We start from the raw sequence: 25331 nt of genomic DNA, 5'->3' as shown, positions 1-25331 counted from the left end.
GGCGGTAAATAGAGCGACCCTCGGTGACCCTCAGGGGGTTTGACCAAACTCGTCTGTAAGTCCCACTCGGTCGAGTCTCGCCAGGAGTTCTCCTTTGGGCCGACGGCAGAGCGGTAAAGGGGGGCCTATCCCGACTGTGCGGACCGCGCGGTCGGCTCAGGGGGGTGTGATCCACTTGGGTCGTGGCTAAACGTGGGACGGAAGAGAGACATTAGAACTAGAAACTTCTTTCTAGTGTGAAGCAAAAAAAAAAAAAAAACACAGGAAGGAAAATGCTCGTCTATTTATGTCTTAAATTAATCTAAATTTGTGTCCTCATTTTAGCAAAATAGCAGCGAAGTGTCTAAAATGGCTTGCAGAAAAATTTACATCAAACTTCAGGACGCTTAATCTGAGTCGGCAGATTAAGCGTCCCAGCATAGATTCCGGCCGGTTTTGTGCTCACCTCTTCCGGCATCTGTCCACGTGACGAACGACCCGACAGCTGCAAACACAAACAGGAGTCTGCAGGGAGGGAAATAAGAAACACTCTGATGTTCCACAAGCATCTCTAATGCCGTGAGTCAAGAAAACTGCAAAACGCTTACCTCGAGGGGAGACAGCGGTTCTCAAACATTGTGGTAATCTTCCTCCCAGGTTTGGACCGGTGTCAGGAAAGCCCATCAAACGTACCGGTGGAATGTCCTCGGATCACCGAGTCGCACTTCCCAAATGAACGGGTGGCTGTGTCTGATTGCAAATAAATCAAGTTCACCTGGCTGCAAAGGAAGCCGCACGGGAAGGGGGAGGATTCCTCTTCCTCTCGGCTCATGCGATCTCTTTATATCGTCTACTTAAGTATTTCCTCTCCTGCTCTTTCTTTTGCCCTCTGGACTTTTATTTTGTAAAGTCTGCCTTTAATTGGACCTGAAACGCCACACAATATTAAGGAAGCAGTCACAGAAGGCTTTACAAGCAATATTTATTCTTCATTAAATATATATATATATATATATAAAAACGACATTGATAAATACAATCATTAAAATAAATAATGACCAGTCAGCTATAATGATCACTGACTCGAATCGGGGGTTGAGATTGTCTGTTTTTCTTGCCAATAAGGTTTTACATCATCATCATCATTTTCTGTCGCGGAGCCATTAAACAGAAATTTCTCATCCAAGTCTCCGGTGCTTTGGTGGCCGCTTTAAATCATGTAGCAGGACATCATGGCGAGATTCCTCACGTCGGCACCGGTGATGCCGTCTGGAAGAGGAAAACAGGACACGTCAGAGCCATCCTTCAGACCTCGTGGTTACAATCACGCTTAGTCCGGTTTGGGCTGCTTGATTCAAAGGGCCCCCTGGTGGCCCCCCCGCGGCCACCAGGGGGCCCCCAAGAACACTAAAACGCGTAAGACTCGGATGAAAACGGATGAAATTCCCTTTTCGGTTAGATTGATTTGTTTCTATTCTGGAAACGTATTGATTTAAATGCATCAATCAACCAAATGAACCATTCATTCATTCATTCATTCATTCATTCTGGATCATTTGTTCATTCATTCATTCATTCATTCATTCATTCTGGATCATTCATTCATTCTGGATCATTTGTTCATTCATTCATTCATACTGCATCACTTAAAGATAAAGAATTAAGTAGTTTATTTTGGATTATCCAGCCCTTAAATTTGAAGCTACTCACTTTCTCCTCCCCTTTGTCCTGGGCTCCGCCCACTGATCATCTTCCAGACTTTCCTCCCTGTCCTCCGGAGCCTCCGGCCCCCGGAGCCGGCGAGGGACTCCTCCTCCTCGCCTGGACTCCCTGGCAGCGGCGCCTCATCCTCATCCAAGCCGCCTTCTCCTCCTTCCTCCTCCTCGTCCGGAGGTCCGTCGAGCAGCAGCCGCTCCAGGACGCTCTCATCCACCGGCAGCTCGGCCCTCACCCCCCCCTCTCCGGGGATGGCTGTGGCGTGCCGGCATAAAGGGCAGACGATGGCCCCGTCGACCCCGAGGCCCGAGTCACCCGGCCCTCGGGGTCGTGAAAGGGTCAAGAGGCAGCTTTCACAGAAGCTGTGTTTGCACCGCAGCTCCCGGGGGCACCGCCGGCCTGCGTTGTAGGCCCGGTAACAAATTCCACACTCCAGCTCTGAGAACATTCCCTCCTTTAGACCCCCCCCCCAGCGATGAATGAAAGCCGGAGCGAGCCGGCCCAGACTTATACCTCACAGCTTCAGGAAGTGTGTGGGAGGAGGAAACTCCGATTTGAGCCAAATCAACAAAAGCTATGAGTCATCAGGTCCAAAATACAAACGATGCACCACAATGACGTGCACGTAAAAAGGGGCGAGGGCATTCCTGGATGTTGTGTGTGTGTCCCCCCCCCCCCCTCCCCTCCCCCGGAAGGTTTATATGAACAACCGCGCTCATCCTTAAGCCACTTTCTGTTTGTCCCGTCCACTTCAAAGTCACTTTCTTCCTCGCTGCATCGTCTTCGTGGCTAAAAACTGGGATTAAAAAAAACCCTTAAAAAGTCGCCGCAGAGCTCGTTTGACCTTTCGCCAGTGGGACAGGTCAGGAAGTGGGATGTGGGGCGGTTTTAATGAACAGCAGTTGGAACGCATCGGGCAAACCGGTCCGGAGCTCCTCCTCCATATCCGGAAAAAACAAAACCGCACTGATGATAGTTGCTTTAACGAACCCGCGTCGCTTTAGCTTCGGCTGACCTTTAGGATTCAACGGCCCTCTTCCCCTTCATTCAGGGGCAGAAACATGTAACCGCTAGTCACACCTCCATCCTTTATAAACGTGTCTCCGTGACGACAGAGCGGAACCATAATAACCTGAGCGGCTCTGTCATTTTGAGCCTCGCGCGTCACCTTCATTCACCAAGGGTTCAATTACTGCTGAGCAAACCTCAGAGATGTCCCATCGGGGGGGGGGGGGGGGGACGACGACGACGACGAGGAGGAAGCTTCCAGCCAGCCCAAAGCGCAGACACGCATCAAGATAAGGACTTTGACGGATCTCTGGGAGAGGCGAGGGAGACCCGGGCCGGCATCTAAGTGGGAGGGGGGCATCGGTGGGTGAGTTCCTCTCCTATCTGGCTTCCTTTGTGCTCCGGTTCTACTTCCTGGTTGCATTCGTTCATACGAAGCGGGCCACAACTCTTTTTCCTCGTTGTTTGTTGGGATTTTGGTGATTTAGCCAATATTATTTTGCTATAATTCCATTTTAACAAATAGTTTATTTGTAAAAAAAACACGTTTCCAGGCTGCGGGTTGCCATGCAGCGCGGCCCACAGACCCCCCCCCCCCCCCAAAGTGGACCTGGGTTGCCAGGTAGTTGTCTCATGTGAGCAATAAAAAAAAAAGAAGTGTCTGCACCAGATTTTCAAACATGAGTTGATGACAAAATGACATCTCAACGCCGCGGCGTGCAGCTGCGGGCGCGTTAAAGGGAGAAACACGTGCTTCATGGGTCATGAGTCTGCAGGCCGGCACTCATTGTACGGACTCTGGAAGACTGCTGCTAGGTGTGTGTGGGGGGGGGGGGGGGGGGGGGGGGTAAATGGATAAAGGCTGTGACTCATAGTCTGTGGAATTCATTTATTAAACTAAAGAGAAGCAGCGTGAGAGCAGATCTCACTTCCCTCGCCGACGACGACTTGAACCGATTTTCTCTTTGCAGATTCATCCACTAGTCGCACCTTGTCATCCGTTCATTCTCCCGGCGGCCACGATGGAGGACGCCGTCCCGCCTCCCCGGCGGGGGGGCCAAGCCGCTGCAACCCAGGGCCGCAGTTCCACCCCTGGGGAGCTGCTGGATGTGGATTGTCCCATCTGCTACCAGGAGTACAACCACTACGACAAATCGCCCCGGATGCTGGAGTGCCGCCATGTTTTTTGCTCCGAGTGCCTCCAGAAGATCCAACTCTGCCCCGGTCAGCCCGCCGACCCCCGCAGCACCCCGGCCATCCCCTGCCCCCTCTGCCGCCACCTCACCCCTCTGGAAGCTGCCGGCGACAACTTCGCCTTACCCTGCAACTCCCACGCCCCGCCCAAGCTGTCCCCCGTGGCCTTCTGCCTCCCTGTGACCATGGTGACCGGCCTAGCCACCGTCACCCAGAGGATGGCGCTGTCCCCGGACGGCAACGCCAGGGACTCCCGCTTCATCATCATGCCCACCGTCAGCCTGCGGGTGCAGCAGATGCACCCGGACGCGCTGTACAGCACGGGGACGGCGCCGGGCCTGATGGGGGAGGGGGGGGTCATACAGCAGAACAAGAAGACGCTGTTCTGTGTGCAGATGCTGGCTGTCGTCTTCTGGGTGTTGTTTGCGATTATCTGCCTGTTCGGGGTGGTGTTTGGGCCGAATGTCTTCAAAAAGCAACTTTAAAAGGAAACAGGAAGTGACCTTTCTGCAGCATGGAGACGGTAGATTGGCTAAAAGTGTGACGCATGGGAGTTTAGAGAATATGAAAGCTAATATTTGTATCCTGATATTTTTTTGTTCACTGTGGTTGAGGTTAAATTCCACTTCCAGCATTTGTTTGTCCTTCACTGATGGCAGACTGATGAAGAGCTCCCTCTAGTGGTTTGTTACAAGATGGCTGGAGGGCCAGTTTATTAGTGACTTCAATTCCGTGTGTGCTTCTGCTTCTTTCTTTCTTTAGTTATGACGCATGATTACATTACAATAGATAATTTTGCGTTCAGCACTTGTTTGTAGTAATTTGTTGAAAACACAATATTCTTTCAGAATATAGATATAATGTATTATTTGATTAGAGGGCCGCTTGTAAAGACGGGTAATAATGTTTACTTTCTTTAGTCCTTATGTGACTTAAGCAGAGTTTAAAGTAGAGCTTAAATACATTTCTTATTATGGTTTAACCTCTCAAATTCTTTGAACTATGTCTCTGTGCATTTATAAAACAGATGAAGGGTTAAATAATCATAAGAATGTTATATGAAAATGGAACAGTCAGACAATAAAAAAACAGAACTTAATCATTTATTCCCCCCCCCCACGTTAGTCATCAAATAAAAATATAAAAAATAATGATTTAAAAAAAGCATATTTGATTGATTAATATACGGAAGCTTATTGCATTCACTGAAGAAAAATAAATTCGGTTTTCCTGAATTTATGAGATAAATTAAAGAAAAAACCGAAAAATATTATAAAATATTAAAAACAGAGAAGAAAAGATTTGCTCTAAAACCCGAAAAAAATGACCTATAAAAACAGAAAAACATACCTCTAATAACATTTAAAAAAATATTTATCATACATTATCTCATTAATTCAGAAATTCAGGAAAACCGAAACTTTTTTTCTTCAGTGAATGCAATAACTTATTTTAATTATTATTATTGTGGATGATGGGCGAGGGAGGGCACGTACAAAAAATACGGAGTACGTGTTGACGTCACACGCTGCGTTGGTTCACAAAAAAAAAGAAAAAAAAAAGCAGTGAAAACTTTTAAGCCCCCCCCCCCCCCTCCCCTGTATGTTTTTGTTGGGGGAGAAGTTGTCGGTGTGAATCCGTGTGAATGTAGCGCGTCGTCGGTTTTCGCCCCTCCGCAGAGGGAATGCGAGTTTTTTTTACTTCTCGCACGCCGGAGATAGAGCTTCCTAGGCGGGTTACGGACGCGCCGCGACCCCCAAGCTCGCGCTGAAAACCTCAGTGGCCATCATCGTTTCACCTCCGCCGCATCGTTAGCCACCTAGCTAGCCCCGCCGCTAGCTAAGCCGCTAGCTACCCTGCGGAGTTAACGCTACCTCGCCTCTTTATAGTGTTATTCCTTCGCGTAGACATGGCGGAAACCAAAATAATTTATCACATCGACGAAGAGGAGACGCCGTATTTGGTGAAGATACCGATCGCGGCCGAAAATATCACTTTGCTGGATTTTAAACAAGTCTTGAACAAACCAAACTACAAATTCTTCTTCAAGTCTATGGACCAGGACTTCGGGTGAGCTGCAGTGATTTCTTCTTCCTCTTCTTCTTCTTCTTCTTCTTCTTTCTTCCCCCCGTAAGCAAAGAAGAGTTTGGAAAATTACATGCCGAAAAATGTCGGAAGGATTATTTATGTCAAATTAGTAAAAATGACAACAACAAAAAGGTTACTGGTGAGATTAAAGTAAAAAAAAAAAAAAAAAGTTCTAATCCCAATCTCGTAATCAGGTTTGGGTTCGTGACAATCATTCCATCCTGCATTAACGCCGGAGATGAGTCGGCAGGACTACAAAGAATACTATTTAACGTGTTTTTGCAGCATTTCTACAATCCTATAATCCGCTATCTGTTCAAGAGGAGATGCGTAAGAGCCGTGCGTAAAGCCCCGGCCCGGGACGCCGTTCAACCGGCACCTCCCTAATCGGGAAATAGCAAAAATGATGGGATGAATATCCAAGTGGTTCTATAAATACTGGCAGGGAAAGCATCACCGTTACAATGCGAGGCATTCCCTGAGCCTGCTGCTTTTCCTTTCCCTCCCTAATCCTCACCCCTCCCTCCCTCCCTCCATCATCTTGTGAGACAGAAGCCAGGGTTTTGTCTCCCCTTCTCTGGAGCCCCCCCTCCCCCAGAGATTAATCGATTAATCTCTTTTTTTTTGTCCTGTGTGGCTGCTGTGTGTTCTCCTGCAGAGGAATGTGAGCTCGCGGTTTATTGACCCGGCGAGATCCTTGAGGTTTTCTGTTAAACGCATTATAGTGTTAAGTCTGGGCCGGTTTCCTCTCTTCCTCTTCCTCTTGGGACGGCGCCGTCGGACCCGCGGTATCGACTCGAGGAAGAGGAAGAGGAAACGGGACGCCGTGACTTTGGATGCAGACGGTCTGAATGCCGATGCGGCGGCAGCCATCGGTAACCGTAGACGCCGAGTCTAACGGGAATTGCGTCTTAATTTGAGGGACGGGCGATGTAGGACTTGCACTGGGCACGCGTATTAAAACTTGTCCGGGTATAAAATACTGAATGGAGTTCACAATGTAAACATCTCCATGGAAAACTCGTTCAGGCGAGCAAAGAAACTCGTTCAAAGAGGAGAAGGCGATGTGAATATCTTCAACTGATTCAGCCCCCCCCCCCCCCCCACCGAGTCAGCTGTCCAATCAAAGCAGGGACGTAACCCCCCCCCCCCCCCATGTAATAGTGTGTGTTTTCATTTGCCCTGGTACGAGGCCAGCTGTCCAGACCTGTGTGTGTGTGTGTGTGTGTGTGTGGCAGTGGGGGGAGATCCACAGCCAGTGGCTGGACAGGGGCCATTTTCTGCGTGTCGGGCGGGGGGGGGGTACATGGGGAGACAAATGTGTGCTATCATATGGGGGGGGGGGGCGGCTAAGGTTGGGAACTGAATACCGAATGAATTGTTGAAAGGAGCCGCTGTGTTGGTTTGTAGGTTTTTAAGGATCTCGAGGGAACCGAGAGAAAAAGTAAATCTCCGGGCTGCGTTCAAATCGACAGGCCGCCTCAGATTCCGCCTCAGATTCCGCCTCAGATTCCGCCTCAGATTCCGCCTCAGATTCCGCCTCGGATTCCGCCTCGGATTCCGCCTCAGATTCCGCCTCAGATTCCGCCTCAGCTCGTTGCTTCTTCCTCCTCTGCGTCTCAGCCCAGTATTTTACATCCAAAATGTCCGACTTGTAAACGGCTCTATGCCCTGCGTCCCGCGCCGTTGTCTCTGGCTGGACTCCGTCTCGTCGCACCCGTCGGATGGACATTGGTTCTTAACTCCTGACCCTCACGTTTGACTCTTTCTTCCAGGGTGGTGAAGGAGGAGATTTCTGAGGACGGCGCCAAGTTGCCGTGTTTCAACGGCAGAGTGGTGTCGTGGGTAAGAAACGCCGACGGTTGTTGCATCTGTCTGGATTTCTCTGGACACGTTCTGTCCATCGCGTCCCGCTGAGCGACCTCTGGTGGGACGCGATGTTATTATGTTTCCTCCCCCCTAATGATCTGGTCTATTGAGCGGCAGCTCTGGACCCGTGAACGTGTGAAGCTTCAAATCATTTCCATCCATCGTCGGGGGCCCCATCTCGGGTCAGACTTCCTGTCCGACCCCCCCCCCCCCCCCTGCCTTCATCTCTAAACCATTATCTCCAGTGACATCAAACATCTCACAAGATGGACGGAGGCGTCCCAGAAGACGAGTGTTTCCCCGCCAGGGCGTCCCAGAAGACGAGTGTTTCCTCGCCAGGGCGTCCCAGAAGACGAGTGTTTCCTCGCCAGGGCGTCCCAGAAGACGAGTGTTTCCTCGCCAGTCGCGGCTTGGCGGATTCCGTTCGGTGGATTCCGTTCGGTGGATTCCGTTCGGCGGATTCCGTTCGGTGGATTCCGTTCGGTGGATTCCGTTCGGTGGATTCCGTTCGGTGGATTCCGTTCGGTGGATTCCGTTCGGCGGATTCCGTTCGGTGGATTCCGTTCGGTGGATTCCGTTCGGTGGAGGTGTTTCACGTGAATTTAAATCTGGACTCGATCTGAACTCTGAAACTTTGCGCCCAACGCAGGCGGCGCGTCGTTCCCTTTCTGCGTTCAGTGATCGGGTAACTGGATGCTGTGTGGCGTTCATTCTCGCCCCTGGTGTGTGTGTGTGTGTGTGTGTGTGTGTGTGTGTGTGTGGGGGGGGGGGGTAATGAAAAGAGACAGGTTAAGTGTAGGATAACATTTCCGTTTGCCCTTGAGACAACCGTCTGAAAAGGCCGCAGCGTTTTGTGTGTCAAAGCAATTGACATCTTACCCGGTTTTTCTCCCCCCCCCCCTCACAATCGCTTCCTATTTTCTCTCACTCCGTTTCCTTGTCTTTTTTTTTTCTTCTTCTTTACGTTCAGTTGGTGTCTTCGGACGCGCCGGCGGCTGAACCTCCGGTGGCGGCGGCGGCGGCGGCCCCCCCTGTAGAAACAACGAGCCAGCCCTCGCCCCCTCCTCCGCCGCTCCCACCCCCGCCCACAGAGAGGACGGGAGGCATCGGCGACTCCAGACCGCCCTCTTTCCAGTAAGGGAAACGAACGCGTGGGTTTTATCGGGGAGCGTCGCCGAAACGGCTGCACGTTTGTTTCTCTGAATGTTTCGCTCCCAGCATCAAGTTACAACAAGAATAGCAGGAACACAGAAGCTCCGTTGAACCCGAGCCGCCCTTTTAATTCGGCTTTGTTCTGCAGGAATCCATTTTCCAGCCTCCTTCCAGCGAATCAATTATTATTATTATGATCTCATTAAGGTCAAATGATACATTTGTTTTGCAGATGTAATACTTTTAGTATTTATTTTTGAGCCCATTATCAGCAGAGGCGTTTTTTTCAGTTAGCGGGTTAGCTGCTAGCCAGCTAGCGCGCAGAGAATGCAGCTAGTGAAACGGCGGTGATTCAGCCCAAACCCGAAATAATGAGACAAAGCGAATCCCAGACTTGCGTGAGAACTCTTTGAGCTCTATCTATTTAACTGGTTGTTATGGCAGCTTTTTTTTTGTTTGTTTGTTTTTGGTTTTAAAGCATGAAACCAGAATGGCCTTTGATCTTTATTCTGGAGGTGTCTGTGACAGATAAGAGCCTCAAGAGTCCAGACCCAGATCATATCATTTAAACGGCTCTTAACCGCGCAGCTTTGATTTAAGGGGTCGAACGGAGACCTCGTCCTGGAGTAAAACTCCGCTCCGGGTGCAGCTTCTCTCCGTTTGGACCCGGGTCTCTGTTTGCTGCAGGAGGACGTCCTGTAATCCGGACTGTTAGCTCACGCTCATTTCTCCTTCTGCAGCCCCAACGCTACCGGCAGCGTGGAGACCTTAGACGACCAGACTGAGACGGAGTCTGTCGTTTCCTTCCGGAGAGAGAGACCTCGGCTCCGTGAGGGCCCGGATCAACACGGTGAGGAGGAGGAGGAGGAGACGTTCCTGCTTTTAATTATGATCAAAGGATAAAAAGACGGAGCCCGAGGGTTCGAGCGCAACTTGAAAGATCATCGGCCCCTTCTGTGGCGTTCCAGGTCCTCGCATGAACGGCCAGAGCCGACTGGAGCGCCACCTGGCAGGTTACGAGAGCTCCAGCACCGTGATGAGCAGCGAGCTGGAAACCACCAGCTTCTGTGACTCTGAGGACGATGACACCATGAGCAGGTGGGAGACCGACCAATGAGAGGAGGCTTTAGCTTCCTGTTACACAATCAGCCCAACTCTGAATCCTTTCCTTTCATCTTCTGACTCTAATCCTTTTTTTTTTTCATGCTAATTGAAGGAAATGTCACATTTTTTTTTTAGTAAATGTCTGTTTCCTTTATTAATATTTAGATTTTGAAAATGTCTATGACCTTTCACCTTTACGTGACCCTCAAAATATGCAGGTTCAGCAGCGCAACGGAGCAGAGCACGGCCTCCAGGCTCCTCAAACGCCACCGCAGGCGAAGGAAACAGCGCCCCCCGCGGTTGGAGAGGGTAACTACCTGTGAGCCGCCCGTTGAGGAGGTTTTTCCCTGTTTGTATGTTCGTTGAATGTTCTTTCGCGACCAGGCCTCCTCCTTCAGCAGCGTGACCGACTCCACAATGTCCTTGAACATCATCACCGTCACTCTGAACATGGGTTCGTAAAAAAAGCCCCGACGCTTTTTCTCCATTTATTAAACCGGCGCGTCTTAAATATATCGACACTGTTCCGGCTGTTTGTTTTTTTTTCTTTGTTTTTTCGACAACGCAGAGAAGTACAATTTTTTGGGCATCAGCATTGTGGGCCAGAGCAACGAGAGGGGGGACGGAGGCATCTACATCGGCTCCATCATGAAGGGGGGGGCGGTCGCTGCGGACGGACGCATTGAACCCGGCGACATGCTGCTACAGGTGAGGAAGAATCTCGTCGTCGTGAACTGAAAGGAGAGTTTTTAAATTTTAAATCGCCATTTCATGCTAATGTTGATTCGTAGGTGAACGACATCAACTTCGAGAACATGAGTAACGACGACGCGGTCCGGGTTCTGAGGGAGATCGTGCACAAGCCGGGGTGAGTCGTCTTCCTCGTCTCGGAAGTGTTCTCTTCGCTCGGCGTCGAGTCTAACGATACGACTGCGTGCCGCTTTCCAGGCCCATCATCCTCACCGTGGCTAAGTGCTGGGACCCCTCCCCCCAGGGCTACTTCACGCTGCCTCGCAGTGAGTACGCCGCGGCTAGCGGCGCCGTTCGCCCGCGCCGACGCTGGACTCGCTAGCAGCTTCCCTCTTCTCCTCTCTTCGTGCAGACGAACCGATCCGGCCCATTGACCCGGCGGCGTGGGTTAGCCACTCTGTGGCGATGACCAGCGCTTACCCCGCCTTCCCGGGCAGCTCCTCCCTCAGCACCATCACCTCCTCCTCCTCCGTCACCGAGACCGAACGTGAGAGCCGCTAGTTTCCTTCTCGGACTCGCGTTTTAACTCCCAGTCGTCTGAACATTTTTTTTATTTTTATTTTTTGTCTCCAGGTTTCGATGACTTCAACTTATCCCTTCACTCCGACATGGCGTCTGTTGCCAAGGCGATGGCCTCCCCGGAGTCAGGCCTGGAGGTCCGGGACCGGATGTGGCTTAAGATCACCATCCCCAACGCTTTCCTTGGTGAACTTGCTGCGCTGCGGGGACCGAACCGAACGGGGCGGGAACGATTAGAATTAAAACCGCGTGACCCCGGGAACGGGGAAAAACAGAGAAACATTCCTGAAGTTACAGACTCCAGAGCCCACTTTGACTGGAAACATCTGTTGGGTTGGAATCACCTGCAGCTGAATCACTTTAAAGTGTGTGTCTGTCCTCCTTGTGCGATCCTGCATTCGTCTCGCGTTGCGTCATGGAATCGTAAAGAGCTGCAGCTTTAGGCGTCGCCAGGCAACAGAACTCTGCTCGGTTCCGACCGGACTGCGGGTTCCCTCCAGTTAGCGATATTTACTCGTCTTTTACTCGTCTTTGCGTTCAGGCTCGGACGTCGTGGAGTGGCTCTTCCACCACATCGAGGGTTTCCAGGACCGCCGGGAGGCCCGGAAGTACGCCAGCAACCTGCTGAAGGCCGGCTTCATCCGGCACACGGTCAACAAGATCACGTTCTCCGAGCAGTGCTACTACGTCTTCGGGGATTTGAGCGACTGCGAGAACTGTGAGTCGTCCCCCCCCCCCGTCCCCCCCCTGGAAACGTGTCCTCGTTTTAGTTCTGGCAGGAACGTCGTTCGGAGTTGGGATCACGTCGACGCTCTGGTGCGGCTCCTGATCTTTTGTTTTCCGCCCTCAGACATGGCCAACCTTTCTCTGAACGACAACGACGGCTCCAGCGGGGCGTCCGACCAGGACACCCTGGCCCCCCTGCCGCTCCCGGGGGCCTCCCCGTGGCCCATGATGCACACCTTCCCTTACCAGCCGTACCCCGCGCACGCCTTCTCCAGCCAGCCGCCGCCGTACCACGAGCTCAGCAGCTATAGCTACGCCCCCGGCAGCACGGGCAGCCAGCACAGCGAAGGTGAGATAACCACGCCCCCCCCCCCCCCCCTCACTGTGATCCCGCCCTGGTGTTTTCTGCGTGAAGGTTAGACGAAGCGTTTTCCTCTCTGCCTCCAGGGAGCCGGAGCAGCGGCTCGACGAGGAGCGAGGGCGAGCGGCGTCGCGGCGCTAAGGGCCCCGGCAGCACTGTGGCGGGAGGGGAGAAATCCCCCTCCGGTGGGGGGGGCGGAGAAGGGGGCGGGGCCGACTCGCGCTCCGGCAGCGGCAGCGAATCTGAATACTCCACCCGCAGCAGCCTGAGGCGCGGCCACGGTTCGGCCACCCCCAGCGAGCACAGCCACGCCTCCTCGCAGCGCTCGCACCATCACCACCGCCTACCCCAGCCCCCCCCCCACATGTCCCCCTACCCGCCGGGCATCCTGCCTTACAACCCCATGATGGTGATGATGGTGCCCCAGCACCCGCACCCGGCCCTGGCGACCGCTCACGCTCTTCCGCACGGTCAGCAGATGCCCGCCGCCGCGATGCACCCGGCTCTAGCCGTGCTCCCCTCCTCCACTCCGGGGGGGCCTCCCGGGGCCCCGCCCACACGCGACCTGGGCTCCGTGCCACCCGAGCTGACTGCGTCACGCCAATCGTTCCACCTGGCCATGGGGAACCCCAGCGAGTTCTTCGTGGACGTCATGTAGTCGGCGTGCACCCGGGGGGGGGGGGGGGGCGGGGGGCGGAGCCAGCCTCCATGTGAAGTAGCGTACGGTCCCACTTGCTTTTGACGAGGATCTGGAAGTCGCTTGTTGACGGATTGACGGCACGTGTTGCAAGTTTTTGGTAAGAACAGGGTTTAATATTTCCGCGAGAAAAAAACAAAGTCTTGTTAAAAGGTCGACCTTTTCCCGTATTTCAGGAAGACCTGTTTTTACTTCCTGTGTCCGAGTTGTGAGGAAACTCTCGGTACGATATTGTGAACGTCCCACAGAGCGGCCTCGGTACTTGAAAAGGATCGCGTGTGTAAACGATCCTGTGCCTTAATATTTCACAGCGAAAATATTTTCATACTCCAGGTACATAAATTAAACTCTTGTGTACGTATCTACTACTCCTGTGTAAATGCAACGGAACGGAAGAGAACAGAACAGCGAGCGCTGATGTGAAAGGAAGTACCGGAAGGTCCAGAAGCGTCGGGTGAACCTGTTTTTAATAATCGCCGTCTGTCCCGGCCGAGTTTGTCACGTAACCCTTTATTGAGAGGCGGGACTGTAGAAGCTTCAAGGTACTAATAGGTGGAAAAAGACGACTTGCTGAGAGCGATACTTGTTGAGTACATTCAGTGTGTATCTTTAAGTAACTGTGATCCCCCCCCCCCCCCTCCCCTTCGCTTATTTTTTATGTTACTGACTTACATTATTCATCTATTTCTTTCTTTTTTTTTGTATGAGTGACTATATAAATCATGTATAACCGAATTATTAAGGTGCTAAATGAAGATTCACCGTTTAAAAAAAAAAAAAAAAAAAGAATGACATGCACAGTGTCACATTTGTTTGAGTTCATATTGCCACCTTTGTGTATTTGAGAATAAATTTGATACTTACATTCTGTTCAGCCTCTTATTGTTGGATGCCTACGTTATATCCCATTCTTAATATGCTTAATGTATCTGTGTTGGTAAATATATATATCTAAAAATATAAGCTGCCAGGACAAGACTTTGGTGGTATTTATTTTCACCTCCAAAAATCAAATAAGTGACGCTGCTACCAAGCCTTGTGAGTAAAAGTGTTTGTACTCGTTTAAACTAAACTCTTGTTTTAAATATTCATACTTGTTTTTTTTCTGTTTATAATTTCGTTCTATTTGTTCTTGTATAGTTCGGCGTCGAACACACGCTGTGTGTTTCCTTCTGTTGTCTCCCCCACCCTTCTCTGGAAACGCGTCTTCACGGATCATCAGTAAACACTACGTATCCCATGTAGCACCGCGGCGTGGGCGGCATTCATGCTCCAACTTAAGGGTACAAAATATTTGCTAGCACGTCATTCGGGGTAGCAGCAGCGGCACTGACGCGTCGGACGTGTGATAATAAAACTGGTTCGTGTGCGTATTAAATATTGATTATCGATACAAGTTTAAATATTTAATATTTGTTTTTGGTAAGTAATTAAAACCCTTTTCCTAACGTCGCTCCTAGCTTGCCCGGTCTGCTGCTAGCTAAACTTAATTTATTACGTTTGTCTGACTTGTTTTGATCTGTTTTTAGTTAATTATTTTTCAATCTTATTTTTTTTTCCCGGAAAGAAAACAATGCTGCTTCGGACCGTGAGCCGGTCCGCGTTGTGCGGCACCATTCTCAGGGTTCGTCCTACGCTCTCCGGGTAGGTAGCTAATGCTAACCTGTGCTAACCCACGTCTGATCGAACGAATCAATGATCGTTTGATCTTGTTTGATCTTGTTCTGCGCTAGAGGTCCACGTCGTGTCGGGGCTTTGGTTGCTGTGGAAACCGCTCGTCTCTACGCCAGCGAAGCTGCAGAGGTACTGTTAGCCTGCTAGCCTGTTAGCTTCCATTCAAACACACATACCCGTGTTGTTGTCGGATACGTTTTGTCGCGTAATGTCGTTCTAATATCTGTGAGTGTATTGTTTGACCTTTATTTGTGTCTAAAGCAGGAGCTGCAGGACACAACCGGAAGTAGGGGAAAGGTCACCGGTCACGTGACCAGATGTAAAGGACCTGCAGTCGTGATTCTTTCCTGAGGCGATAATAACGCGTCGTCGTTTCTGTTTTGTGTGTTTCCCTCGACCTTCCAGGAATCCAAATCCTTCGCTGTCAACGTGTTCAAGGGGCGGGTCCAGACGTCCCAGGTGTTTCCTTACCCTTCAGGTAAATCCAAGCCTTTGCGTTCTGTTTTGTCCGAACGATCCTCAGGACGTGGTTAAAGCGTTAAACGTTAAACGTGCCGTTGCGTCATCGTCTCCGTGTCCTAGCCTTGAGCGAAGAGCAGGAGCAGTTCCTCCGGGAGCTCGTGGGGCCCGTGCAGAAATTCTTTGAGGTGAATTCAGACCCGTTCGTGTTCCCGGTCGCAAAAACCTGCACGATCACATTCTCACAATCGCCATTCTGGGGGGGGGGGGGGGCAGGAGGTGAACGACGCAGCCAGGAACGACACGCTGGAGAAGGTGGAAGATGGGACCATGCAGGGCCTGAAGGAGATGGGGGCCTTCGGGCTGCAGGTGCCGGCCGACCTGGGCGGCCTCGGCCTCTCCAACACGCAGGTCGGTCGGTCGGCCATGTTTGTGGACGCGACGCGATAAACGGCCGATATCTGGGGGGGGGGGCGAGTCGGCGGCTGACGTAGACGCCCGTCTGTCTCGCCAGTACGCCAGGCTGGTGGAGGTCGTCGGCTCGCACGACCTGGGCGTCGGCATCACGCTGGGCGCCCACCAGTCCATCGGGTTCAAGGGGATCCTGCTGTTTGGGACGCCGGCCCAGAAGGAGAAGTACCTGCCCAAGCTCGCCTCGGGTGAGAGAGAGCCCGGCTGTCCGTGTCGATAAAGTTTGTAGCCCCCCCCGGCTACCTTCGTGTGTCTGTTTGACCCCCCCCCCCCCCCCCAGGTGAAAACATCGCCGCCTTCTGCCTGACTGAACCGGCCAGCGGTTCTGACGCCGCCTCCATCAAATCCGTAGCGGTTCAGTCCCCCTGTGGGAAGTACTTCACCCTCAATGGGAGCAAGCTCTGGATCAGGTGAGGGGGGGGTCGCTTCTGGTTTTCACCACTAGGAGGCAGCACTGCATGTTTCCTCTGCTTCCTCCTCAGCAACGGCGGCCTGTCTGAGATCTTCACGGTGTTCGCCAAGACGCCCGTGAAGGATCCCGACACCGGGGGGGTGCGGGACAAGATCTCCGCCTTCATCGTGGAGAGGAGCTTCGGAGGCGTGACGAGGTGAGCGAACGCCGCCTCGACGTCATCGACCCCCCCTCCCTCCCTAATCACGCCATTTTACTCAAGCGGCCAGAGAAGAAAATGGGCATCAAGGCGTCCAACACGGCCGAGGTGTATTTCGATAACGTCCGCGTGCCGGCGGAGTGCCTGCTGGGGGAGGTGGGAGGCGGCTTCAAGGTGGCGATGAACATCTTGAACAACGGCCGCTTCGGCATGGCGGCCGCACTCTCCGGCACGATGAAGGGCGTCATCGAGAAAGCCGTGAGTCGCCCTCACGGAGCGCCGCCGGAGCGTTGGGGGCGTGACTGACGATGCCCCGCCCCCCCTCAGGTCGATCATGCGGCCAACAGAACCCAGTTCGGCAGCAAGATCCACAACTACGGCGTGATCCAGGAGAAGATGGCGCGCATGGCGCTGCTGCAGTACGTCACCGAGGTGAGCCCTCGACCCCGCCCACGACCGGCCGTGGTCGTCCCCCCCCCCCGCCCCTCACCGCGTCTTCCGTTTCCTGCAGTCGATGGCCTACATGGTCAGCGGCAACATGGACTGCGGCGCCACCGACTTCCAGCTGGAGGCCGCCATCAGCAAGATCTTTGCCTCCGTAAGATCCCGGTTCCGTCTCCCGTCAGAAATCCTTCGGCGTTTGGTTTCTAATCTCATCGACGCCACAGGAGGCGGCGTGGACCGTGACCGACGAGTGCATTCAGGTCATGGGCGGCATGGGTTTCATGAAGGCAAGTCCACTTCCTGTTTGACACCATCAAACCAACAGATGCTTTGTTCGGGGTGGGGGGGGGCTCGTCCGGCGTTCTGCTGACGCCCGCGTTCCCGCAGGACGCCGGCGTGGAGCGGGTGATGAGGGACCTGAGAATTTTCCGCATCTTCGAGGGAACCAACGACATCTTGAGGCTCTTTGTTGCCCTGAATGGCTTCCAGGTGAGAGGTCTCTGTCTCTCTTTCTCTGTGTAGCTGTGAAAGCGGGCGATCGACTCTTTCTGCACGCCTGCGTTTCCGATCGCTCCTCCTTACGTGTGAACCCGGCGAGGACGGCGGCGGTGCAGAAGGAACCCGGAAGACCCGCGTGTGAAAAGTTGTTAATGATCGGTGCGTCTCTGCCCCCCCCACCCCCCCCCCCCAGAACGCCGGGAACCAGCTGAAGAGCTTGCAGAAAGCCCTGAAGAACCCCATCGGCAACGCCGGCTTGCTCGCCGGAGAGCTCGCCAAGAGAGCCAAAAGGTTTGCATCACGCCATTTTTTTTTTTTACTTCCTGTCTGGACAGGAAGTAGAACAAAACAGTCTGACATCTATCAAATACAGATTTCACACAGTAAAGATGAAGCGCGTCGGAAATTACCCTCGAAATGCCTGAAACGGAACTTCCCGGAGGTCATTAAAGGTCACGTCTTCTGTCTTTCCCAGGACGGCCGGTTTGAGCACCGGACTGTCCCTGCAGGGGGACGTCCACCCCGAGCTGGCGCGGAGCGGCGAGCTGGTAGGTCGCCGTTTTTTTCCCCCCGTTCTCTGTTGCACGTTTTCGGATCGTTGACGGTTTCCGTGTGACCCCGCCCCCTCCCCCCCCCCCCAGACCGTTAAGGCCATCGAGCTGTTCGGGATGGTCGTCGAGGAGCAGCTGATCAAACATGGCAAGAAGATCACCGGTGAGTGTGCGTGGCGTGATCTCTCGCTCGCCGTCGGGGGCCGGCCAGTGACGGCTCCGCCTCCCCCGTTGCAGAGCAACAGTTCGTCTTGAAGCGAGTCGCCGACGGCGCCATCGACCTCTACGCCATGGTGGTGGTCCTGTCCCGGTAGGCGCTCTCTTTTACCCCTCCACTTCGGCCCGATTCCCACTTCTCGTCCCTAAGCCCCGCCCCTCTTCCCGCCCCTTCGCAGGGCGTCTCGCTCTCTGAGTCAGGGCAGCGCCTCCGCCCAACACGAGAAGACGCTGTGCGAGACCTGGTGCGCGGAGGTGAGACCGGAACCGCCCTGCCCCTGAGGCGTCGCGGTGAATTACCCCACGGTTCTGATCCTGTCCCCCCCCCCTCAGGCCCACGAGAGGATCACGCGGGACGCGAAGGCGCTGCGCTCCAGCGAGACCCAGCAGCTCTTTAAGAACATGCAGTCCATCTCTGCGGCGCTGGTGGAGAACGGCGGGGCGGTGCCCGCCCACCCGCTGGGGTTCTGAACGCTCCGTCCAGAACCCGGGTCGGGTCTCGGACGTCCGATTTGTAGAACGGCGTGAATGCTTCCCGTTGAAACGACTCTGATCCAAACATCGTGTTTGCGTCCGAAGGCCTCTGTCGTTTATCAGGATGCGCGTAAAGGTTTGTTGCCGTCGCTCACGGGAGCGAAGCCGTTGCCTTGGAAACCGGTTCTGACCGAAGCCGAGCTGCTTGGCGGTTTGTGAGATGCACTTTGATCTGTTCTGACGTGATTAATAATCAGACCCGTGTCTTTTTTTCATGTCTGTCTCACTTTATTTATCGCCTTTAAACGAACCGACGCTGATCTGCTGCGTTTGGAATCTCGAGGCTCGGCGCCGACGACTCGCTTCCTGTTTCCGTTGTCGAGTCGAGTTTCACAAAGCGATCATTCAGAACGCCGTTGAGCACAAACAAAAGGATGTTCGACCCGCCGCTGATCGATACGGTGATCGTCGCCTGGCTCGCGGTGGGCCCAGGTGGGCCAGCACGAAGCGCGTGCTCCACGCGCACGGTGGTCCAGTCGATGAAGAGTATGAAGAGTTGGACCTCCGGGGGGCCACGGTGGCGGACGTGGCTCCTCAACTCGGTCCGGTTGTACCAGGACGGTGAGGAGGAGGAGGAGGATGAAGATGAGGGCGATCGGAACGGTGGAGGAGAGAGAAGAGTGAAGCGAGACCTCTCTCTCTCTCTACACCAGGGGTCCCCAAACTTTTTCCTGTGAGGGCCACATCACTTTTTCCTTCTCTGATGGAGGGCCGGGGTCAGTTTGTAGGAAAAGTGTGACGATGGCAGGGGGGGTGCCTAAAGATAGGCCTAGGGCCTTGCCTGGGCGAATGGAGTTCGCTCCATTGCGCCCAGGCGTGCCCCGGGTCCGCCCTGTTGCCCCTGCTCCACCTCATTCCCGTAGTGGGATTCGATACCAGGGCCATTTTGCCCCCCTGCCAGGAAACTTGCCCTTGGTTTCCGGCGAGCGGAAACCAGCGCGGAAGCAACCGAGCCGGTCAAGTCAGCTGAAACGAACGTTTCTCTCACATTTTCAAGCAGTATTTTATATTTTAGTACAGAATGAAGAAAGCTGCAAGTCAAACGCGACTTTTATGCGTCGTCGCGCTAACGAAGCGCTAACGAGCCCTATACGGAGCCCTATACGAGCTGCTAGCCAGCTGCTAAGGAGCTGCTAACGAGCTATGGAGGCTCACACAGGTGAAGTCGGAGTCTTCGTCCGGATCAGACCGACGGCTAACTTCCCTCACAACCTTATTGAGTGTCTCCCAGACGGGCAGGTGAGTAAAAGTCCTTCCAGATATCTTACTTTTAATTTATTTTACATTTAAGGGGGAGAGTCACTTTTGTTTTCTTTGGCTACATGATTAAACTAAGCTAACCCGAATCTGTGTTTCCCCCCATTAAACACGAATGACCGCTAATTAGCGAGTCAAAAACATTTAAGAGACTGAGCTAACGCCGTTTTTTTAAATTTATTTTTTATTATTATTATTTTTTTAGAGCTAACGCCGTTAGCGTCAAATTTCTGGAATTAATTTGACTAGTTGTGACCTGTAAGACCAAGAAGTCTGGGTGAGTGATGGAACGGGAGCAGAACCATGTCCGGTAGAATCCGGGTCTCGGGTCCGGGAGGTCCAACCTCTGCTGTAATAAGAGGCGGGGGGAGGGGAGTCCGGTTCCGAAGAAGCCCTTAAAGAGCGTCTCCAAGTCAAAGCCGAGTTCTGTCCAGACGGCTGAACAGGAACAAGAGCCAGAAGAACCCGACGTGGAGAACCTGGACGTACCGGAACCACCGGGACCTCACATAGAGCCCGCCCACCCGGGGAACAGGTAGGACTGCGGTCCCTTTTATCCCGCGCTAACGTGCAGCTCAGCTTGACCAGTCGGCCTCTGTCCAGCTCTCCTCCGCCCAAAGACGAAGCCTTTGAGTGTAAGTTCTGCTAAAGCCTTTACTTCATACTGTAACTGCATCTAATCACCAGCGAACATGGAATTATTTGCCAAATTATCCCAACGTTCCCGATTTTTGATGCATTTTTAAAATGGAATTCCACATTGAACCACTAGATGTCGCTGTAATTTTAGAAACGGAACCTCAGAGCTGTAGGGGAAAGGTCAGCGCAGAGGTCGCCAGGATTTCTTGGCCTTTGGTCTGCACTAAGTCATTGTTCTGTTTTTACATCATCTCCCAGAGTTCCCTGCTAAGGTGAGCAAACTCAGGTGTGAATGACGACTGATGCTCTGCCATTGGCTGACATGGAGTTTCTTTGTCTATGCGTATAAAGTTATTCTTCATGAGTAGTTCTTCTGTTGATCCTTAAGAAACTAAATTGATTTTACAGTGAGGGTGATGGGAATGCTTCTTTAAGATCCCACCATCAAAAACACATTATCACGTAATGACGGCAGATGGCCACGAGGGGGCAGCCGTCATTAACTTCCGTCGAGCAATTCTTCCATAATCTGAAGAGCAGCAGATATAATTCTGTGCATGTTTGTCTGGAGTTTTATGTTAAATCGTGTTTTATAATATTAAAATATGATAATTTCTTTATTTTCTAATGTATTTGTTACTTCAGAAGCATCAACAAAAGAGGAAAAATCTAATTCCATTGATTGTAAACAAACACAAACAAATCTATGCCTTAAATTTCTCCTTCTGTCGGAAGCTTTGTTCGACTTGCGAAAAGTTTCTGTGACATCGCTGAAGCCGTCGAGCCACGTGACCTGCAGGATAACAATCCACGGAGATTGAGCCAATCAAAATAATAGGAACAGAGAGCAGACCAAGAAAAAATAAAGGAGATCAGATGGAGAGCACAACCGCAGCGACACAAATCATCCGTACTAAAGCGAATAAAACGACTCGCCACAATGAAAAAAAAGTGCAAGATGGAGTGAAGCTTGCGAGAGCACTGCCAAGCTCTAGAGTCCAACAGAGTCCCAAAGCAGCTCTTAAGAATTTATATGTAAGGTCATGAAGGAAGCATGGGAAAAGCTAATTATCCCCACATTAAGGTTGAGGAATAGCATTACAGGATGACAGAAAAAAGTCTGTTCGTGAACTACTTGACCCATGACAGGTAAAAAAACAACAACCCAAAAACACCGGGCTTCTCGGATCAGGGTCGTCCCGGGAACGCAGAATCTTCTGACGAGGACTTCCAGCAGAACGCTAAGCATCTGAAAGTGTTTCTGATCCAGCCATTTCCTAAGATGCCATGCAACTTATTACTATTATTATTATTTGAGCTGCAGCTACAGAGAGTTGGCTCTGTAAAAAGAAAAAGCCACCACAAATGAACCTCGATCAGGAATGTTTCCGCTTGACATCCCGCAGAACGACGGGTCCAATGCAAACCCAACAGTGTCAAACAGGGCCTCCGCCTCGCCATGCGTGAGGGCGCCACTGTCACATGTGTTTTTTTTGTTTTGGGGGGGGTGATTGCATATGAAAGTCCCATGTCTGATTTTCCCTATTTGCTTTTCCTGGGGACCAGTTCCCCGAGCCACCCGTGTCAGTCGGGGTCACCAATTACTTGACGAGGCTGAGAAAGTAGCATAGAGCTGCTCTGAAGTGCCACGCTGCGTTAGCGTCACGCTGGTGGCGAGTAAGCCACGCCTCATTTCAGATCAGGGAAGCTGCTCTCCATTCACAAAAACCGGCGCGAATGTGCTTTACGTCCCGACTCGAGATCGGTTTGTAGCTGTGACCGTTTACGAACGCACCTCTGCGTCCGACTATATTCCACCCGATGGCCCTTCCGGGTCGGGTTCGCTGGTCCTCGCCAAAAACTCCCACAATCGCAGAAGATAATGGTTCAATGTCGAGTCCAATTCAGTCTGCCTGTTAAGCAAACTGCAATTGCCGAGTGGTGCGTGTGCAGACGACTCCTCTGGTGGGTGCTAATAAGCTGCTTTCTTTGTTACAGACCCTGAACAAACTCAGGGGGGGGGGGGGGGGGAACTCGTGAAGCAAAGTGATGTGACCGGTCAAGCGTGAGTGGTTCACTAAGCCCCTCCGACCGTAGCGGGTCCGACCGGGTCGAGGTGATTCCCCTTTAACAGTTCGGGGATCCCTCATAGCAACAGAATAATAGAAAAATACAGATTAGAACACTTTCCGTTGGAGTCTTGGTTGGTTGCTAGTGTTTTTGAACTCTGGCCGGGCGGGGTCTCTTTGTCTGTTGGGGGTCGCCGGCCCCACCGGCTTCAGTTGAACCCGCAGACCCGTGTTTGTTGATGCGTTCCTCCTGAGTTTGATTGTGTTCATTGATATTTAATCATTCCTGTAATGCGCTTGGTCAAGGGATCGGAGGGGAGACCTGCATGTAGACAGCCCCCCCCCCCCCCCGCTCGTTCAGTCAAGTCTAACTCTTTGGCCGTTGACATTGGGGTGGGGGGGGTGGGGGGCAGCACATAACCTTAAGTCTTAAAGATTGGGTGTCTTTTTGGATTTGTTAGGGTTCGGTCAGATGCGTTCCATCTCGTCACTGTCTTTTCGTTACGGCTTTAGGGAGCGTCAGACAAACGCCTACCTCCAGGTGGATGCTGGGAAGACGGCGGCGCAAAGGCAACGATTGCCTGTCATCAATGAACGGAGATTTGCTCAAGCTGAAGGGAATGTTTTAGGAATTTGGTCAGAAATCCAACGACATGACAAATTTGTCACGAGGGTGGCGCCTTGCTGAAAAATTCCGGATTTATTCCCAATGTTGTGAAATTCTTGCAGAGGGATTCGGGAACGTCACATGGACCTCATGAAGCTCAAGGTTTTGGTCTGATTCTAATCCTACGGGCAGGTTTACACCGTCCGGGGGTCGCCCTATGGGGGTCAAACTCCAAGGGACTATTTCTTGGTGGTGCCGTGACAGCAAGGGGAAGCTGAGCCGCCTTGGTGGAGGAGGGTTGTATACTCTCCGGTTGAAGTTGTAATGAAAACCATGCCTTCTTTTCAAAGTTTAAAAAAACCCAAAAAACTGTCGACCAGTCTGAAACTGAAGGCTTGACGGACGGTGGCTTCTTATTTTAAGTTTTAGACGTAATTACGAGGTCTTTTACGAGGCGTTTTATCTTGGTAACAAAATTATAGTGAGGGCTAAGATTAGCATCCTAGCATTGGTAAAGAAGAGGGTCCTCCGTAGAGATTCTATGCAACGTGGAGTCTAGACGCTGCTGGTTTAAGGTCAGAATAAAACATAAAGCACAATTGAAATAAGTGTTTTTGATCTTAATGCACATTATCGCTGTGTCCTGTGGATAAAACACTTAAAAGCCAGTCATGAGGAAGAGGAGGCCCGAGGGCTCTTTAGGCTGGGCGTACATGCTCATGATGCACCGAGCTACTTTAGCTGTCATGCAGCGATACGTCTCAGAGCCCTGGCTGGGTGCAGCCAAGCGCGGCTTAATCTATTTAGCAGCACCCTGGTTAACTGAAACCGACAAAACTTCTGATTCCAGCCTGATCTTAGAATAATACCCGCGGCGACGGTGGAGCTGTCTTTGCCCATTTCATCCCAGCGCTAGCGCGAGAATGCATCTAGTAGCCGGCAGGAGACGCAGAGAGCGAGGACGCAGAACGATGTTACAAGTTGTTAGTCGGGGGGGGGGTTAAATTACATGGAAAATATTGCAATAAAACAGACACATCAGATCTGCATGACAAGGAAAGGAAAGGATGAGAGTAATCGCTGGAAGGGAGCGCCAGACTAAAGGGTGCACAACTTCCATGACATAAATAAAACAAGATGGCGGGAGCATCGGATGCTTCCAGGCGTATGTTTGCCAAGAGTTGCACTTTGCCCGCAGTAGTTGCCCAGAACAGCACTGGTTGATGAGATGTTCACAGTCGGGTGGAAACGTGCTACTTGGAATGTAAGGAGTCAAATTTGCTTCTGACACCGAGTGAAATTTAATTTACATCTGCGATGTTAAAAGAGTGCAGGGTTCAAAACCGGCCGCGGCCAGAATCCTCAGCAGGATGTGGCTATGGAGGGATAGCTGGAAGGTTAGCTCAACACTGATTTGAAGAAGGTGGCGCTACAGGCTAATGCTAGCGCCTACTGGAACTGTTGTGACCCTGTGTGGCTGAAACGACATTAACCAACAAGGAAAACACTTCCTGTTTTAATATGATAATCTTAAGAAAAAGTACCAGTACATCTTGTTCTCAGTAACGTTAAAGCAGATAGTAAAACATGTAGTGCACAAAGACCGGCGTTTCCTCACAGCATGCCCATGCTAGCAAACTAACTACGCAATCCTCCGCACGTGAACTTTGAGCGCGTATTAGCGGTCAAAGATGTTCTACGAGGTGCAGCGAGCTAATTACGTGATGATGACTCTTCTATGGCAAGAGGTAATTTCTCAGCGCCTTTTAAAGATACCGAAGAATATGGCAGATCGCCGCTTTAATGCCTTTGCGAGTCAGCGGCGGCTAAGCTAAATGCGGCAGCGAGTGTCAGGCCAAATCAATACACGCTTCCCAGGATTCCTTTGGTACCATAATCCGGGCTGTGGTGGGCAGTGACCCTGGGGAGTTTTCTTTCTTGCCCTCTCTCAAAAAGGCACCAGTTACGGATATGACAGCGTTGAGCACAAGCTAATTACCTTGAAAAACTAGCATTTTATGCTATTAACTATTAACCTCAGCTCAAATCTCTCTGCCCCATGTGGGGTGGGGCTGGCTCGCCTTTGGAAAGTGGGTCGTACTGAATTTACATGAAGGTACTTTAAAACGTTGTCCGCA

The 25331-nt window shown here is 51.9% G+C and overlaps 4 protein-coding genes across 4 annotated transcripts; 3 read left to right on the top strand and 1 right to left on the bottom strand.

Moving 5' to 3' along the window:
* Positions 1–1043: 1043 nt before the first annotated feature.
* si:ch73-335l21.4 (E3 ubiquitin-protein ligase-like) lies at positions 1044–2143 on the bottom strand. The gene is made up of 2 exons (XM_068755609.1): positions 1690–2143; positions 1044–1248 (listed from the first exon to the last, which is right to left on the bottom strand). Exons 1-2 carry the CDS (start codon positions 2141–2143, stop codon positions 1190–1192), a joined length of 513 nt encoding a protein of 170 aa, XP_068611710.1. The 3' UTR covers positions 1044–1189.
* Positions 2144–3725: 1582 nt separating this feature from the next.
* si:ch73-335l21.2 (RING finger domain-containing protein) lies at positions 3726–4614 on the top strand. The gene has a single exon (XM_068756068.1). It carries the CDS (start codon positions 3726–3728, stop codon positions 4380–4382), a length of 657 nt encoding a protein of 218 aa, XP_068612169.1. The 3' UTR covers positions 4383–4614.
* A 1192-nt stretch (positions 4615–5806) lies between these two features.
* On the top strand, positions 5807–13124 carry dvl2 (dishevelled segment polarity protein 2). Its single transcript, XM_068755604.1, has 15 exons — positions 5807–5967; positions 7761–7830; positions 8825–8988; positions 9747–9856; positions 9975–10104; positions 10329–10419; positions 10495–10564; positions 10679–10818; positions 10902–10978; positions 11059–11126; positions 11213–11347; positions 11434–11565; positions 11921–12097; positions 12230–12454; positions 12553–13124. The coding sequence occupies exons 1-15, from the start codon at positions 5807–5809 to the stop codon at positions 13122–13124; spliced, it is 2322 nt and encodes a 773-aa protein (XP_068611705.1).
* A 1611-nt stretch (positions 13125–14735) lies between these two features.
* On the top strand, positions 14736–18831 carry acadvl (acyl-CoA dehydrogenase very long chain). The gene is given in 19 exon segments (XM_068755605.1): positions 14736–14807; positions 14897–14966; positions 15243–15315; positions 15420–15484; positions 15573–15707; positions 15811–15955; positions 16048–16177; positions 16250–16379; positions 16442–16636; positions 16706–16810; positions 16890–16976; positions 17047–17109; positions 17210–17311; positions 17514–17611; positions 17796–17868; positions 17962–18034; positions 18109–18181; positions 18267–18342; positions 18421–18831. Coding segments are annotated over 19 exon segments (1902 nt in total). The 5' UTR covers position 14736; the 3' UTR covers positions 18559–18831.
* Positions 18832–25331: the final 6500 nt, after the last annotated feature.

The sequence above is a fragment of the Brachionichthys hirsutus genome, chromosome 23, assembly GCF_040956055.1.
Source record: "Brachionichthys hirsutus isolate HB-005 chromosome 23, CSIRO-AGI_Bhir_v1, whole genome shotgun sequence".
Taxonomy (NCBI): domain Eukaryota; kingdom Metazoa; phylum Chordata; class Actinopteri; order Lophiiformes; family Brachionichthyidae; genus Brachionichthys; species Brachionichthys hirsutus.
This window is presented reverse-complemented; position numbering and strand designations above follow the sequence as displayed.